This window comes from Vombatus ursinus, unplaced genomic scaffold (genome assembly GCF_900497805.2).
Source record: "Vombatus ursinus unplaced genomic scaffold, bare-nosed wombat genome assembly UNPS02014817.1, whole genome shotgun sequence".
NCBI classification, from domain to species: domain Eukaryota; kingdom Metazoa; phylum Chordata; class Mammalia; order Diprotodontia; family Vombatidae; genus Vombatus; species Vombatus ursinus.
In genome coordinates, this window is record NW_020954595.1 from 5,749,781 (window position 1) to 5,768,453 (window position 18,673).

The 18,673-nt window shown below is 46.2% G+C and overlaps 1 protein-coding gene across 1 annotated transcript; it reads left to right on the top strand.

Annotated features, from left to right (window-relative positions):
* The first annotated feature begins 581 nt into the window (after positions 1-581).
* Positions 582-17,940, top strand: EPDR1 (ependymin related 1). The gene is made up of 3 exons (XM_027835873.1): positions 582-1,137; positions 14,519-14,727; positions 17,075-17,940. Exons 1-3 carry the CDS (start codon positions 911-913, stop codon positions 17,263-17,265), a joined length of 627 nt encoding a protein of 208 aa, XP_027691674.1. The 5' UTR covers positions 582-910; the 3' UTR covers positions 17,266-17,940.
* The last annotated feature ends 733 nt before the right edge of the window (positions 17,941-18,673 follow it).

Genomic DNA, 18,673 nt, shown 5'->3' on the forward strand with positions numbered 1-18,673 from the left:
AACTGAGTCTTGGGTAAATTAAGCGATGCAGCTAGTAAGAGTCAGACCCAAGATTCAAACTCAGATCTCGCCTGCCTTCACGGTCAAGACTTTTCCCCGGGGAAGACACAGGACCCTGGGTCAAGTCCATGCTCTATCGGTTCCAACCTCGGTGTAAGTTGCCTTTCCCTGAAACCCTCGGTTTCTTGGTCTGAAAAATGAGGGGTCTGAGGCAGAGAATCACTAAGGTCACTACCAGCTCATCCTAAAGTGAAGCTAAGGGCGAATTCTCTCCCTCCGTGCTTGGCCTGGTTCCCCACCTTGTGTCCGTAGGGATGCTAAGATGCCCCTTGGTTTTTTTGGGGGGGAGGGGGTAGCAGGTAACTGAGTGGCAGCTCTCAGCAGCTGGTTCTCCCTCCAGCATTTACCGCCGCAGCCCCGCCCGACTAGGGTTGCAGTCCTCCCGCATTTGCCCGAGTTCTCCCTCCTCCCCCCGCCCGCACGTCCACTCTGCGGATGCCCATTGGGCTGTGACGGGCACGTTTGCCTCTGCATTTCCTGTTGGCAGCAGAGAGTCGGCGGGGGGAAGGAAGCCGCAGTCTCAGCCGGAGCCGGAGCGGGAGGGAGCTAGCTGCGAGCTCCCCGCCGCAGTGTGCCCCAGCCACTCCCTGCGCACGGGGAAGCCGGAGCCGAGGTCGCGGCTCTCTCCCGACACGACTGGACCTCCGTCCCTCCCTCCCCCGGCAAGTGCACCGAAGGGCTAGGGGAGGGAGGGGACGGCGGAGAGAGAGAGCCACTGCCCTTTCCTGCGCTTCCTTACCCTGTCCTGCCCTGCGCTGCCCAGCCCGACCCTGTCCTGCCCCGTCCTTTGCGGCTTTGCTCCCTAGCCCGCGCCTATCCACCTGCGCTGTCCCCTGCAGCACAGAGAGGGATGCGCGCCGCGCTCCTAGTGGTTTGGCTCCTGGGTAGCCTCTGCAGCCGGGAGCTGGCTGTCGGGGATCCGGGGCAGCCATGCCAAGCTCCGCAGCAGTGGGAAGGACGTCAGGTGCGCTACGACCACAGCAGCGGCCGCAACACCCGTGCCCTGCTCTCCTACGATGCCCTCCAGCAGCGCGTCCGCCTTCTGGAGGAGAGGAAGGCTCTCATCCCTTGCAAGAAGTAAGTGCCAGGGTCTCAGGAAGGGGAATGGGGGGATTGGGGTGCAGTGAGGGAAAGCTTAAGCGGTGGGGGAAACCGAAGTGGGATGCTGCGGTGAGGCGGAGGCTCACTGCGGCAAGGCTCGGGGTGCGCTATGGCTAGGCAAGGAGGATGGGGGTGCACTGCAGTGTGAGAGGGGGCTCATTGAAGGGCGCAGCAAGGAGAGAAGGAGGGGGGAGCACTGAGGCAAAGCGGGGAGAGGAGGGGTGCACTGCGGTTTGGGAAGGGGCTCAGTGGGGGGCGCGGCACAGAGAAGGGGCGAGGGGCGCATTGCGGCAGGGCGGGGTGCGTTGAGGGTGTGTGGGGGCTCATTGGGGGGACTCACTGCAGCAAGGCGGGGAGGTGGGGCTCACTGCGGTGCGCAGCCTAGAGAAGGGGGGGGTAGGGGCGCAATGCGTCAAAGAGAGGAGGTGGAGGAGGGGCGCACTGCTGTAAGGAGAGGCGGTGGGGGAGGGGCGCACTGCGGCAAAGCGGGGAGGCGGGGGAGCGTACTGCGGCAAAGCGGGGAGGCGGGGGTCGCACTGCGGCAAGGCGGGGAGGCGGGGGGCGCACTGCGGCAAGGCAGGGTAATGTACTGCGCAAGGCAGGAAAGGGGGGGTAGCACTGCAGTGAGGCGGGGTGGGGCTCATTGGGAGTGGGGGAGGGGCGCCCTGCGGGGTGTGCGGGATAGCGCTTTGGGGTTCGGAGGGGCTGAAGGGGGAAGTAGGACTTCCAGATCCGGGCAGGAGGTGGGGGTCGCATTACGAGTGTACTTCGGGAGTTGGGGTGCATTGCGGAGGCGGGAGACCGGAGTGGGAAGTGGGAAGGCTCAGGGCGTGGGGTTGTGGGAGGGGGGGAGGACCCCCGCATCTGGGCTGGCTTCCTTGCCTGTAGGTGGTTTTTCTTTTCGGGGAGCGGGACTGGGGGGTGGTGTAGGGGATACCTTCTCCTTTCCACTTCAGATCCCACTGGGAAAGGACCAGGCTCGCCTTCTCTTTGACATTCAGGGAGATGATTTGGGGAGGGCGGGGCAGGGGAAGAGAAGAGAATCGAATGGAATTGCGCAGGAATGTATTTGGTTGGGGTGGGACCTGTCTTTCACCAGTCCCACTCATTCTCCCCTCCTACCCCTAACCCCCCAACACCCTGCCCCCATGTTGCGGCTCGTGGTGACTCAGGTTTTCTCTGGCGACAAGCTTTGTCCTCTTTTTGTCCGCCTGCAACATCTGCCCGAGTGGGCGGGGCGCCCGCCCCTCCCTCTGCAGTGGAAGCTCAGTGTGTCTGCAAGGGTTGCTAGGGAGAGAATTCTAGCCTTTGCGGACCACCCCGCCCCCTTCCCTCGCCTGGCATCTTGCCTCTGTAAAACTGGGGCGATGGTGTGTTTCCTTTAAAGCAGCCAGCGCTTCCTAAATCCCTGCCTTTACCAGGCTGCCCTTGGTTCTTCTATTTATATCCCGGGGGAGGCCTCTTGGAAATTTTCCTGGGATGGCTTCAGGTGGTGAGGCATTAGGCGGGCTTTGCCGCAGCCTGGCACAAGGCCAGGCTTCAGATGCTCCATCCCCAGGGCAGAAAAACGTCCAGATGAAAGGCCAGTCAATCGAAGTGCATTCGAGTCCTCTGTTCCTGCCCGGGGGAGACCTGTAGAGCGGTGGGGGTCGGGGTGGGGCAGAGGGGACACAGGAATAATTAGGGAGCAGAAGCCATCTGCTAGGGGAGACAAAGGAATGGAAGAAGCATTGCAAAGCACCGTTTACAAAAGGCGCCATCGTTGATAAGGTAATGCTGGGTGGTGGAGGGTTGGTGAGGGAGGGACCTTGGAAAAAGGGAGATCCCGGGTTTCGAGTTGACATGGATTCCAAACCCACCATTTTGCAGGAAGCCCAGAGAAGTTAATCAGAGCTGACATTTATTTCCCCTTCACGCCTTGACATATTACCTCATTTGATTTCTCGCAACAATAGATGTTAAGAACATTCACATTTTACACATTCAGAAACTGAATCCTGAGAGATTAAGAGCCTTGCCCAGGGCCTCACAGCTAGTGCCTGAGGCAGGATTTGAACCCACATCTTCCTGAATCTAAGTTTAGCCCTCTCTCCCATAGATTAGCAGCTGCTCATGACCCTTGAACTCAGGTTCTTAGACTCCAGATCCAGCCCTTCCTTTGAGTGGACCTTGAAGGCATTTTTGGGAAAGGAGAGATCAGATCTTTCTAGACTAAAAAGAGGAGAGCCCAGACAATGACCCTGGCCAGGGACTAGTAAGAAGGGTGGTATAGTGAGCCTTGGTTTACAGAATCCAGAATTCTTAGAGCTGGGAGGGCCCTCGGCAGTCATATACCTCATATCTGATAGGAAACCCTTCTCTAACAAATGGTTATTGAGCCTCGATCTATCAGACTTCCAAGGAGTGAGAAGGCGGGATTCTACCCACTCCATTTTTGGGTGTCTCTTGTTAGGGAGCTTTTCTTTCCCTCTACCCTAAATTGGTACCTGAACAACTTTCCACCATTGCTTCTAGCTTTGCCCTCTGGGCGAAACAAGGCAGAACAAAGCTAGTTCTTCCTTTACATTAAGTACTTGAAAAGATCTATCCATCTGATATGCCCAGCCTTCTCCAGATTAAACATCTTCGGTTCCTTCTACTCGCCCCCATTTGATGAGGCAATTCACCACCTGAGCCACTCTCCCCTGGAAAGGGTCTTCTACTTATCACCTTATCAGCAGGGCTGAACACATTACTCAGAGGAGGTCTGATCACAGCAGTGTCCAGAGGCACTGCTCCTCCTTCTCTGTGAAAACTAGGAGTCTCTTGCATTAGCAGCCCAAGCTTGCATCATCTTTTTGGACATTGAGGCATCACCCTGCTGACTCATGTAGAGTTTGCAGTTCACTAAACTCCTCAGGTCTTTCCCAGACCCAATACTGTCTAACCAGGCCTTCCCATCCCTTTCTTGTGAAATTGTTTTTGGACCCAAATGTAAGACTTTACATTTATCCTTATTGAATTTCATCTAATTTGATTCCCCCAAAATACTTGAGCCTGTCAGCAAGTTACCTGGACCAGAGCCAAAGTTTGGTGGTTAGGGATCAAAAGAATTTAAATTGGAGAGAGTGAGAGGGGACAGTGATAGAGGGATTAAAATGCCAGGAAAAGTCTGAGTTGAGTGGAGCAGGAAACAGAGAGCCACTATAAGCCTTGAAGGTCAGGGAGAGGAGGTTAGATGATATGGTAGGAAGAAATGAGTTTTTGAAGGACTTTGGAGAAGGAGATAATGTGGAGGAGATAACATGAGAAGGAGATAATCTTGAGAGGCAAGGGGATGTGGTGTATGGTATGCTAGATGTGGAGTCAGGAAGACCTGGGTTCAAAACTGGCTTCTGACATTCACTAGCTTTGGGACCTTGGGAAAGTGACCTAACCTTTCAGAGCCTCAGTTTCCTCATCTGTAATAATAGCTAATATTTATATAACTCTTTAACTATGTTATCTAATTGGGTCTTCACAAAGACCTCATGATGTAGAAGTGATTATTATTCCCATTCTACAGATGAGAAGACTGAGCCTTGGAGAGGTTAAGTCACTTGCCCAGGTTCACATAGCTGATAAATGTCTGAGGGAGGTTTCAAATTATCTTTCCAGGCTCCATGTCCAATCCTCTGACATGCTGCCTCCCATCTGTAAAATGGGGGCCAGTAATAGCCCTCAGGTAGTTGTGAAATTCAAATGAGAGAGATGATATGCTTGGTACAACATTGTGAACTTTAAAGAACTACATAAATGACAATTATTCTTTTTTTCAGATTTTAGATTTTTTAATTGATGCGTTTTAAAAAATTCCTGCCCCCTGCCCACCAAGTCTTCCCTTGAAACTAAGAAAGTGGGTTGGGGGGGGGGCGGGGTCAGCAAAACCAAGTGCCATGTTGACTGTATTTCCTAATATGTGTTGGGTAGTACTTCTTGCCCCCGACCCTGGAAATGGCCTCTCCAGCCTCAGGCTGTGCTAGCCAGCAGAATTAAACCCTCTGACCCCCACCCTCTGGGAAGAGAAATGGCCAGCAGATGCAGCCATTTCCTGAATAGATTGCGAATCTGACCTCCCTAAAAACAAAAAGATTTGTAAAGTGGTGCTGGGGAGAGCCTCAGCATACTTTATTTTTTAATTTAGAAAATTTTACAAATGTTCTTTGTTAATTGTTGAGTTCCAAATTCTCTCCCTCCCTCTGGCCCTCTCCCCATCTGATGAGAAGGCAAACAATATGTTATCAATTATAGATGTGAAATCAGACCTCAGCATTTTTCAATTTGAGTATCAGAGACATGATGAAGAAGGCATAGTCAGCACTGAAAAACAATCTGTGAATTTCGATGTTTGACATCTTCAGGCCCTGAGGCTCAATGAGTGCTGGTTTGTGTCCAAAGGGGGAGGTCAATAAAATATTTCCATTCTAACAAGATTATAGCAATTACTTAGATGCAGACAAACCACTTTTCAATGTAGTTCTCAGCATTGTCCACACTGGGAGCTGAAGCTGACTGTGGGAAGTGGTGGTAGAGTGAGATTGCCTGGATTAATCCTGTCTCTTCCAGAAAAGACCCCAGTTCTTTGGTGAATAATCCTGGGTATTCAGTGGTAACCTAACCAAAAGGGAAAAACAAAACAAAACAAAACAAAACAACCCTCCAGGAAACCAGTAGGTGATTGGCCTCCTATGATGGTGCAGCATGAATTAAAAAGAAACAAAAATAAAAAATAAAACAAACAACCAAACAAACAGAAAACTGAGCTTTCGGGTTCCTGTGAGCTTTCTTGTTCTCGAAAGTCCCAGTGGGGTCTACATCCAGTTTCTCAGAATGGAATATACTGTACTCTGGCTGTTTAGTATTGAATATCCCACTTCTTTTATATGGGATGAAAGAACCTGTACTATCATAGATTTAGAGCTGAAAGGGATGTCCAGGGCCATTTAATCTAACCCTTTTGCTTTGTAGGTGAGGTAGGTGAGGCCCCAGAAATGAAGAGACTTGCCCAGGGTCACCCAGGAAGTAAGGTAGAGCCTGGGTTCCAACCGGGTATCCTATTTCCAGATCCTCTTTACTTCCCCATGTCGCCTTCTTTCTGATCGAGGCACCCATTTCCTGGATCTGATTTTGATTCTCAGCCGCATGCTGAGAGGAGTAGAGCCCTCATGTGTCCAAGCTTCCTTTGATTCCTGGTTGACATAAGGGATAACCCTCCTGGCTTCCTTCTTTGATGGGGCAGGGCGTGTCCCTGGCTTCTTGAAGCCTGTGCCTGGGGGTTCAGGCTCTGGCAGGTCCAGCCCCATGGCACTAATTTTGTACATATTTTGCATATACTTTTAGGCATATGTTGTCTCTGATTGAATGTAAGGTCCTTGAGAGCAAGGCACCATTTTACACAGAGAAAACTGAGGCCTCCTTAGGCAAATTGACTTGCTTGGTGTTACCAGGTAGTAGGTATCAGAGGCAGGATATGCTCTTGTGTGCCTTGTCTCCAGCACCAGTGCCCTTTCTACTGTATCATAATAGTAGCTTCTTGATGGTTACTGGGCAATTGAGTGTCAGAACCCTGGGCTGTTCTAAATCTAAGGCCAGGGTTCTTTTGAAAAATATTCCCTTAATACTTAAAAAAAAACCGCAATTGTCACTCGCTGTGCCCCTTAAATAACGGAGCCCTCCCTTGTAACAAAAGAGCTTATTTATGCAAAACAAAGCAGTACACCAGTCACATCTGAAAATGTATGCCTTCTTTTGCACATGTAGCCCCCTACACTCCTTCTCATAGCTAGGGACAAACCAGGAGGACTAGAGAATTCATGGAGAGGCAAATTGGAGAGAAAATGCATAGAAGGACTTCACTTGAGCCTCCAAAGGGCTTTGAAAATGTGCTGCCCCATATGCAAGGTCTGGAAAGCTTTGTGCTTTGGAGTCCAAACTGTGACTGGTCGGGGATGCATGGTGTATAAAAGCTTCATGGCGAATAGATGCAAGAGTTGGTGACCCTAATGAAAACAAAACAAAAAGCTGCTATTGAGCTGCTCAGAGACAGCATGAAGCCCCCAGTTGCTGTTTGAAGAAGCTACCAAGTTGCCTCTTTGTTCTTGAGAGTGAATTGAAAAGTACATTTGCAAGCTGGCTCAGTTTTTTTTTTTTAGCTTAATGTTGATCCTGTAAATGGTTTGGAAAAATACCACCAATTGTTGTTATGGAATGATCAAGCCTTTCCTGGCTCTGTGTTCTCTGAGATGGAAAATATTAAATCACTTTGTAAGGCTTCAAGATAATGCCGCCCACTAGAGGGGGAGTAGAGGTCTTAGATAGCGGGTGCTCCTTTTGTTTTGGGGTTCTCTGCTCTTCCGGGCCTCTTATTTTAACTTAAACATGTGAAACAAGGAGCATGGAGAGGAAAAGTTTCAGTTAGTTCCTTGACTGGATGAAAAAAAAAGTATTTATTAAGCACTTACTGTGTGCCAAGACCTGTGCTTACATTCTAATGAGGGAGACTGACAATGGAAGGTTTCAGCTGCAAGTCTGAGAGAAAGGTCCCTTGGTTGTTAGGGAGCAATGTCAAGGTAGATGTTAAGGTAATTGTCATTTCCACTGATAAGCCAACATCCATCTCTGATGAAGAACCATCTGATGCTGTCTAGGATTTTGATAGTCGGTACTTTCTTTCTGGATCTTCAAGAGCTGTGGGGGCTACAGTATCTCCAGGGGTATTTGGCAGGTGGCATCTCCATAGGGATTGTTTGAATAGGTGATGGCTGTAGGATAGTCTAGTGGGTGCCACTATTCCTAGCCTGCCCAGTGGCAGTTGACCAGAGGTTGGTGCTGGCGGTAATGGAGATAGTGGGTCCATTTCTGTGCAAATGTTGTTCCTCACAATGATGGTTGTGTGGAGTAAGCATGCTGGCCTGGCATGGGTAGGGCAAGGGAGGGGGAGATGGTTTGCTGTTCCTAGGACCCTTGGGCTCAGGGTCCTGGTCTTTCTCAATCAACCATGCATCTGAAGGGAAGTAGTAGGTGAGGTGATTTCTTTGGCCTCATCCATGCTGCCTCCTATCCATGTCTCTCCCTCAGGGTGAAGCATGTTGTCCAAACTGTTTGACATTTATGGACTGGTCATATATGAATTCTTGTAGGCTTCCAGGGAACTTAGTTGGATGTATGGGACAAAGACATGTGGGTTGACAGTTAATACATTCAGCTTCTGACTTACTATAGTGTATAGATATAAGAGAATGTGGCTCAGTGGTTTAGTAATAATTTTAAATGAAATTTATTGACTCATATCTTGGATATGTTCAGAGAAAGTGTGCATAGTGTATGAATCTGTATGTGTTGAACTTTTGGGAGCACATGGATGAGGGTCCCACAGGTTGGGCAGCAAAGTGGGTGGGTTTGATTTGTATCATCAGTGGGAATTTCCAAATGGAGAAGATTATGACTCCATTTGAGTGACTGAATATGCAATTAGCCACCATTGGTATAATAATAATGAGGATGATGATGATGAGGATGATAATACTAACAACAACAGCCAGTATTTATGGAGCACTTTACGGTTTTCAAAGTATCTTACATAGGTTGACTAATTTAATCCTCACAACAAGTCTCTGAGGTATGCTATTATCATTCCCATTTTATATATGAAGAAACTGAGGCACAGTTGTATGCTTAGGAGGACACCCCTAGTAAGTCTCTGAGGCAGGATTTGAACTCAGGACTTTTGGACCCCAAGTTTCGAACCACCTTCCTGCCAATTAATGCTTATTAAGAGTTTGATTTTTTTTTTTTTTAAGTCATGCAGCTTAAGTGGACTGGTAAGTGGAGTCATTCGCACTAACCCTATGATCAACTTTATCAAGAGAAATCTTGTATTTTTATGTATTTTTTAACCAGTGTAATCCCTTGAAAATAGCTCACAGATCATACGGGGATGCAGACGAGCTTTTATTTAAGTCATTTCAACTCCAAATGCTTATACTGTGCCTGCAGAGGACCTTGTTGCACCCTGGGGAAGAGGCCAAATCATAGTGACAGGATTGGAGAATTTTTTAAGCTTTGCAAGGTGCTTGGTGCACATTATCTCATTGGAACATCAGCATCATGTACTCCTAGTGTTGCTGTCCCCATTTTCTACATCAGGAAACTTAGTCTCTAAGAGGTATAGTGACTTCCTAGGCCCACATATCTAAGGGTGGAAGCTGATCTGAATCTCTTCCCTCTAAGTTCAGTGCTTTTTTTTTTTTTAAGGGCAGTTGGGGTTAAGTGACTTGTCCAGGGTCACACAGCTAGTAAGTGTCAAGTGTTTGGTCTGAGGCCCGATTTGAACTCAGGTCCTCCTGACTTCAGGGCCAGTGTTCTATCCACTGTGCCACCTAGCTACCCCAAGTTCAGTGCTTTCTTAAAGCTGTATACACAACAAATTCCTTGCCTTGATCCAATTTACCCTTTAATGGGAGAGCTAAGACAAGTCACAAATTACTAACATTTGTTGAATTGAACTGGTCTGATCAAAGTAGACGTTGATAAGAGCACAAGGGAGGGGCAGACAAAGAGCTCTTCAAGGTCAGAAAAAGGGAAAGAAGCTACAAATGACAGAATTAATACTCCTATAGCCCTTCAAGGTATTCAAAGTGCTTTACACACATCTCAATGGAGAATCACAGCAATCATATCAGGTAGGTTCTTTAGGTATCATGCTTATCTTCCAGATGGGGAAACTGAGTTTCAGAAAGTTAAGCACCTGGGAAAGTGCCTTACACATAGTAGGTTCTTAATAAATGCTTCTGGTTGATTGACTCATCAAGCTATTAAATATCAGAGTTGGGATTTGAACTATGGTCTTCCTGACTCCCCCCATTCTTTTCCACCAGGCTTTCCAGATGGGAAAATAAGAGGAGGATGGTATTGAACTCAGCAGAATTCCATCAGGTGGAGATGGAGTTGGGGGAAGGCATTCTAGGCTTAAGGAAGCAAATGAGCCAAGGAGCAGAGCTGGGGGTGCGAGCTGTGGTCGGGGAAGTCTGGGTCATCCAGTTTGTATGGGGCACAGGGCATGGGCAACGTCATGGTGAGACCTCAGGACTAGGATTTGGGAGGGTGTTTTTAGACTGAAACAAACGTCCGCTCCCCAGTCCTCCTTGCCAGTGTTCTGCATATCCAAACATATCTTTGGACAGTGCTCTCAGAATTCTTGGCCGTTACTTTATCTTTTGAACTCAGTAACAGTTGAAGAGGCTGGTTATTTCAGAGATCTCAGAATTGACCTTGGAATCATCATTTGGATTTGGGTTGTTAGGCATGGGGTCCAACAGGAAGGCATCTATGTTGTCAGATCTGACATGGACGCAGAGAATGTCTCTGGGCCTCAGACCGTTATTCTGAAGATTTCTTTTTCCTTCATTCCTCATGCTGACTCCAGGGTGTAACCCCAGCTTCAAGTGCACCACAAGGGGCATATGGCCCCGGCTCAAGGCTTCCTTTGAGCGTCCCAGGGTAGGGGCTGACCAGACATTGGAGCCAGGCATTACTAATCTATTGGGTTTCATTTTAGACAAGTAAAACCATCCAGATTCTCCCACAAGAGCCAAAGCTCTTTTGCAATCAGAGTCATATTTCTTCTGGACCCCTGTCTTCTGAGTTGTTCTGTTTTGAAGGACTGGGTTAGCTTTATATGAAGAAGAGAGGCATGCACCCTGATGAAATAAATTACCCCCTCAGTTACTTATGTCTTGGGGGCGATCATGGACATCTTTAAGCAATCAATAAGTATTCATTAAGTGCCTACTATGTGCCAGGCACTGTGGTAGGTTCTGGGGATACCAATATAATAAATTATTCAGCTACTCTCAAGGAACTCATATTTTATACTGAGGCAACATGTATACAAATAAGCAAATCCAGAGAAAACACAGAAACAGTCATGAAATAAAATGTAGTTGGGGGGCATCAGACGAGTCTTGATGTACATGGTGGTGCTTTTGCTTCATCTTGAAGAAAGAGAGGGGGTCTCTGTGGTCCAGGTGAGAGAGGAGTTCATTCCAGGCATGAGAGAAACACTATGCAAAGCCCCAGAGCCGGGCTTTTGGTTGGGAATCATAGAATATGGGGAAGAAGTCATGTCTCATGAGACTGGAGAGATAGCTTGGGAAGAGGTTATGAAGGGCTTTAAAAGGCCAAAAGAAGAGTTTATATTTTATTATAGGGGAAGAATACAGTTGGAACTATCATTTCCCAATTCTTGGAAATGGTTTCTGTCTTAATGCATCCCATGTTTGCATTAGCTCTCTTGGCTGCTTCCTCATCGCTAACTCATATCAAGCTTGGAATCCACTTTAATGCCCTGATTTTTTTTTCCAAAACAACTCCTTTATCATTATGCTCCTTCCATCTTATACTTGCAAAGTTGATTTTTTTTTATACCCAAGACTGTACATTTATCGCTATTGAAGATCAAGTTATTAGATTCAGGCCAGTCTTTTTGATCTTGCCTCTGTCATGTAGGGTTAGGCAGCCCCCCAGATGGGTGCCATCAGGCAGTATGATGAGCATTCATACAGAGCATTCATAAAAATGCTAACCAGCACAGGGTTGAGCACAGACCCTTGGAATATTCATGTGGACAGTGATCTATTAATGAGTACTCTTGGACTCTAGCTAGCCAACAGATTGCCACTCCATCTGATTCTGTTATCGAATCCATCTTTCTCTGTTTTCTGCACAGAAATAGTATGAGATACTTGATCAAAATCTTTGCTAAACTCTAGTTAATCCATACCCACAACATTCTACTCACCTGTTAGTTAGGTCATCATGAGGTTAGTCTGACATGGCCTTGTCGTGTTGAAGCCAGGCTGGCCCTTTGGAATCACCGCTTCCCTTTATGGATATCTACCAATCATCTCTTTAATGATTCAGTCTAGAGTTTTCCTAGCAACGTAAATCAAGCTAATTGCCTGTAGTTTGCAGATTCTGTTCTTTTCCCTTTTTTTTTTTTCTTTTTGACAATTGGGGCACCATTTGCCCTTCTCCAAGCTCATGGTCCTCGTCCCATTTTCCTAGATCCTTCACGCATCAGGGACAATGGCTCAGGGGTCACATCTGCCGTTTCTTTCAGAACCTGAGTATGCAGTTAATCTATCAAGGACACTTAGCTGTGTTCTCTGTTTTCTGCCTCATTTATTTTGAGTATCAACTCCCTATTAGTCATTTGCGTTCTCTTGTTTCCAGTGTAAAGGTCAGTCTCTCGTGGGAAAACAGAAGTCAAATAAGAATTTGACAGTTTCTCCTCACTTTGATAAGTTGTCATCATCTCATCCACCCCAAGCAAAAGTCCTCTCCTTTCTGTGATCCTCTTTTTTCTTCCAGTATAACACCACCCCCCCCTTTAGTCCTTAGTTTCTCTCCTGACACTGTTTTATTTTCAAGACAGTGCCGCATCCAATGTCTCAGGCATAGTCCCTGTATTCAAAGAATTTCCATATTGGGGGAAGAAACAACATGTACGTATAAACCACAAAAAATAGATCAAAACATGGTACACATATATTATATATGGGGTAGCAATTAGAAAAGGCTTTATATAGATGTGGAGTTTTGGAGGAAATACGGGATTACGAGAGGCAGAAGTGGTGTGCGGGTGGGCATTCTAGGCACGGAAGTGCTGAGTCAGGAAATGGAGCGTCCAGCGTGATAAAGAGGAGGGAAGAGTCGTACTTTGGAAACAGAACGTCTGGCTGCTGAGCTTTATCCAATAGTGCATATGAAGGAGCCGCCAGACTACGCCCAGGATAGAAAGACTCACAAAGAAAGTCTGTTGTGGCTTCATGTTTTTCCTATTGGTCAGCATCGTTTGCAGTAGTGTTTCCACGAGCCTCTGTTAGGCACTTTTGATCTGCCCAAGACAGTCTAAAGTAACCTTTTCCCACGCACGAAAGTGCCAGGCTCTCATTTTAGACCAACATTATTTATAGGTCTCATCTTTTGGAATTACTGTCTTTGAGTGAAAAATAAATATGCCACACGTGGGTTGTTTTTTTTTCTTTTTTAGCCATACCTTTTTCTTAATAATATCCTTTAAACCTTTCCTGTAAAAATAAATACATTTTTAGTGTGGCTGCTATTTTATTGCAAGTTCTATCTTTGGAGATCAGTAGTTTGAGAACAGAAGACTGTTAACTGACATCCTGTAGCAGATAGCCATTCACAAGGGAACAGTTTACTTGGGGAGATGGTGAGAAGTGCAGTGGCTATCTTGAGAAAAACATTCACCATAAGTTGTTAATGGCAGATAATGCCTTGCTGTGTTACAAACTTCCCACTCCTGCCCCTCAGTGTATATTTCTGTTTAAGTAAAAACATTTCTTAAATGGATGTGAGCTCTCTGTCTGTTTTTTGGGGGAGGGTCTATACTTGTGATTGCTGGTGTAAGGAGTTCCCAGCCAGGAAATTCCCTTTACCAATGGAAGTTGATGCCAGTTGTACAATGTCATCATTTTAGAGGGTTGTCTGGGGGCTCTGGAAAAGAATTGAGAAAATGCAGCTCCCTCCCTCCTTTGCAGCGGTGTACAACTATGGATGGGGAATATTGTACATATTGACAAACACAGATGATGTGTTGACTGATTTTGTTTTAGCCGCCATTTATTCATTCACTCATTCAATGAGCATTTATTGTGTGCCAGCTTCTGTGACAGGGGCTGGAACTTAGGATCCCTTTCCCTACAAGAATCATGTAATAAATCATGGGATCACAGATTGAGATCTTGAAGGGGCTTTTGAGGTCATCGAGTCCAACATCTACATTTTACAGCTGAGAAACTGAGGTCCAGAGAGACACGGCGATTTACCCCGGGTCCCACAGGGAGTGAAGGGTGAAACCAGGATTTGAACTCAGATCTTCTGAAGCCAAATTTCCACTGTATTTTGCTGTGGGGCTTAGACTCATAAAAGTTCTGTAACTCATGATGTGCCTAAGGCACAGCTGCACTACTGTCTTATGTATTTCTATAATTTCTCCAACCCCCTCATTTTACAGATGGGAGAACTGAGGCTCAGAGAGAAGAGGTGAGAATGGAAGCTCATTGGCAACAGGGATGGTTTCAAGTTTATCCTTGTATCCCCACTGCCTCATGCAGTGACTGACACATAGAAAATATTTAATAAATTCTTGTTGGTTGAGTGAATGATTGGGGGTGGGGGGAGGCAGAAACTACCTTGGTAGGGTGAAATTATCCAATTTCTTTCCTCTTTCAAAATCCCTTTGATGTCAAAGGTCTTTCGGTTTTAAACATAAGTCAAAAACCTTGGTCCTCTTTTTTTTTGGCCTATTTTTCAGGTTCTTTGAATATATTTTCCTCTATCAAGACGCAGTGATGTTTCAGATTGACCAGGCCACCAAGCTGTGCTCCAAGATTGCCTTGACTGACCAATGGGATCCTTTGGATATCCCCCAGAACTCGACTTATGAAGACCAGTATTACATCGGGGGCCCTCAGGACCAGATAATGGTACAGGAGTGGTCAGACAGGAAGCCAGCCCGGAAATGTAAGTGGACACCTTTTGGGCCCTGGTTCTGCTGATTTCACACCAAGGCCAGGACAGACACTGGGGCATTAGGCACTGTTCCAATAAACCTGGCAAAGCCCTGGTTGTAAATTTTCCAAGGAAGGTGATTCTTAGGGAATTTTGAAGGCTCTCTACATTAAGTTTCCTGCTTAGAAACCCCAAAGGGGTCGGCATTCAGCTCACAGCATCAAGATGTAGCCACCTGCCTCTCACCATTCCTGGTGGTGATTCCAAAAGGGTTGAATGAGGCCAGGTGGGAAACTAGGCTGAGCCAACATTTAACAAGGGCCTCCCTCCGTGCAAAGGATTGTGCCAACCAGCCAGGACAAATGGACTTGACTTATTGCAAAATAAATACTTGTGAGTTGGGGAGAGTAAAGAGCAGATTTTTAGACCGTTAGTAATATGTACATTAAAATAATTAAAATGGGAAAGTGGGCCTCATTGCCTCTGCAAGTTACACCCTTGTGCAATCCCTTTCTCTTGGCTTGATGGAGGGAAGGCTTTTTCCTTAAGGACTGGAGGAAGGGACAGGAGAGGAAGGTGCTGTTTGGATTTCATTTTAGGGAGGGTAGATTGAAAGGGTCATTGGTGGGGCCTGGGGGAGCAGGGCTCTCCCCCGGGCTACCTTCTGCTCTGAATGCTTCCAGGCAAGGGCTGATGGACTGGGTGATGCCAGTTTGGAAGGCATGTTCAGGCATCCAGTGTTGAAACTGCAAAATATATTTTTCTTGTGAAAATGGTGGAGTCATGAGAATAGTAACTTTTGGGCTTGACCTCAGAGGCATTGTGAGTTAGGTAGGCTTTGGAGAGACCCTCATGCTTGTTTTTTCCCATGCCATTTAATTACACATAGCCACATTTAAAGCTTGAGGGTACCCAGACATGATCTCTGACTTTCTCTCTGATTTTCTTCTTCCTGCTCTAAGGAAATGAGTTCATATCCCCTTGTAATCAGTCAAGAAACAATCACTAAGTGCCTACTATGTGGCAAAACACACACACACACACACAATTTTATAGACTACATAGTTTGTACTCAGAAGTTTTTAGTCTTTTCCTATGAGAATTTTGGTTTCTGGTGTACTATTACTAGTACTACTAGTACTACTACAACTCCCTGGGGGTTGGGTGGGCAGCACAGAGGTAAGAGAGAAGCCTCTAACACTATGACTCTCCATGGATGTTTGTCATCTTGCTTTTGGGTGAGATTCCCTTTAACTTTGAGGGCTCCATTTGAGGGGATGTTTGAGAGGGGATGACACCATAGTAAGATTTATACAGTTTGTTAAAAAGAAATGGAACATCTAGGTGGCACAGTGAATAGAGCATTGGCCTTGAAGTCAGGAGACCCAAGTTCAAATCCAGCCGTAGACACTTGACACTTGCTAGCTGTGTGACCCTGGGCCAGTCACTTAACCCTAATTGCCTCAAAAAAAAAAAACCAACCCAAACAAACCCCCTACTATTACTACTAGTAGTACTAACACCACCACCACCACTACCACTACTACTGCTACTACTTGGAGGTGGTATCAGGGCTGAGTTTTGAAGGAAATGAAGACTTCTAAGAGGCAAAGGTGAAGTAATTCATTCCAGGCATGAGGGACTTGGAGATGGTATATAGGACATCATGGGTAAGGAAGAGCAATAAGGCCAGTGCTGACTCCCTGCTGGGTAACCTTGTGCACTTTTTCGCTTTTCCGTCAGATGGACTCTTCTTGGAGTAGTATGGATTTGAACTCAGGTTTTTCTACCTTTAACATGAGGCTTCTCCAAATATCTGCCCCACTCCCACCTGCTACTAGCAGCTCTCTCCCAAATTGTCTTTACTGCGCGTCCTGAAAATCTTAGAAAGCTTTGATAGCTTAGAGTTGCACCAAGATTTTTGAAATGCCCTGTATTTACTAAGTTTGTATTTTGTATATACTTATGTTGTGTTTCACCCCTTTTCCATAAAATAGAATCTCCCCGAGAGCAGAGACTAAATGGGATTTGGTGAACACAATCATGTTTTGCCTATATCTTCATGAACTTCCTTCAAATTCTCCCTCAGACTTCAGCTGTCTATATAGAAGAATCCTCTTTTTAAAAATCAATTTCCATCTCAAAATTCCCTCCATTGCCCTTGCTCATTTATCTGGGTTCATTTGTCTGCCTCCTTTGTTGACTTACCCTTCATGTGTTATTCCCTATACCCACACACCACAGTATAATTCAGGGAAATGACAATACTTTCTGCTTTCTTGCCAATACTCTTTCCCCTGTTATCTCTTAAAAATATCAAAGACATGAGCTCATGTTTATATTTCCTTCCCTCTTACAGATGAAACATGGGTTGGCGTCTATACAGTCAAGGATTGTTACCCAGTCCAGGAAACCTACACCAAGAACTACAGCGTCACATTCTCTACTCGCTTCTTTGATATCCAGCTTGGCATTCTCGACCCCTCTGTTTTTACTCCACCGAGCACTTGCGAGAGAGCCCAGACAAGGAGGATGAGTGACACCTGCTGACATGAGCTGCCCATAGGCTGAAAAATCACAGTAACTACTGACCGGTTGAGAAAACTACTGACATACATTGAAAGTTAATTGTGGCTTTTTAGGCTCTCAGAGCCTTCATGGGATAGTGAATTCTAGTGTTGCTTGTATAAATGCCATTAGGTAAAGGGTGCCAGCTGCTGCTTCTCCCCCCCCCCCACTTAAGACTCAAACTGTGTTTCTACAGGTAAACTGAAATAAAAGGGGAGTAATTATGCAGGTATGCATGATCAGAAAAAAAAATCCATCCTGGCTAATTTTGGTTAAAAACCACCTGGTTTTGGCCCGAATTACCTTTGTCATTCAGCTTATTTTCATTTTTTTTTTCCTGTTTAGACATGGTTTCAGTTGAAGTGCTTGCTGGCTGTTTCTAGAAGTTTCTGGATAATATCCTCTGAAATAGAAAACGTGCTTGATCTTGTGATGATTGTTCTGTTAAAATGTGCTTGATTTTTCAGTCTAAAGAGAGAGGGAAAGCCCAATTGGCTTGGCTCCCCCAGCAGATGACTAGCCTGTCCTGTGTTACGTTTGTGGTGATTGGTGGGTTTGCCCGAGTTCTGTTGAATAGCTAAATGGGGAATGGAACATGGCATGTCCAAAACATCCCATTTCATAATCGTCAGAACCATTAAACACATTACATGCTCATTGTGCTTTTATATTTTCTTGTCATTCAGGAAGTCGCCGCTCTGTCGTGTTTCCCTTTACCTCCCACTCCGCACCCACATTTCCCATTCACAAAAGTTCAGTCATTCGACCAGTGTTTGTTCTTCACCTCTGCCATGTCATCCACTGTGCTGGGTGCTGGGGCTCCAAAAGATGAAAATGAGACTGTCCCTGTTCTCAGAGAGCTGAGATTCTATTGGGGGTGGGGTGGGGTGGGATGGAGAGACACTCCACACACAGATGTTCCATAGAACTAAGATAGCCTGAGATTGTCTACTGGAGTGTAAGTGGGGTCCTACCCAAAGATGGCGAAGAGAGTAGATGACCCTCCACGAGCCTGTACAGCTTTGAGGTTATGGTTTTCTAAGATGAACAGATTGGTATTATGCCTTTAGCAGGAATTCAAAGATTCAGGTACCAACCAAAGGATTCTTGTGTTAATAATCCTTTAGTGAAACATTTCAATCCATAGAAGGGAAAATTCTGCAGCTAGTGAACATATGAGACATCGGTTTGTGTATTTCCTATAAAAGTGGATTAACCAGTGTCCATAGTTAACAATGCCCCAATTGTTCAAGTAATGTAGGCTGTACAGAGCATGTCCAAATATCCCCTACTTGCTCCGGACTGACTGTGAGGGAGCTTTGGGGCTGGCCTCCGGCCTCATGTGACTTGGGGGGGGGTAGGTAAAGGGCTTGAAGTTTGAGACGATGAA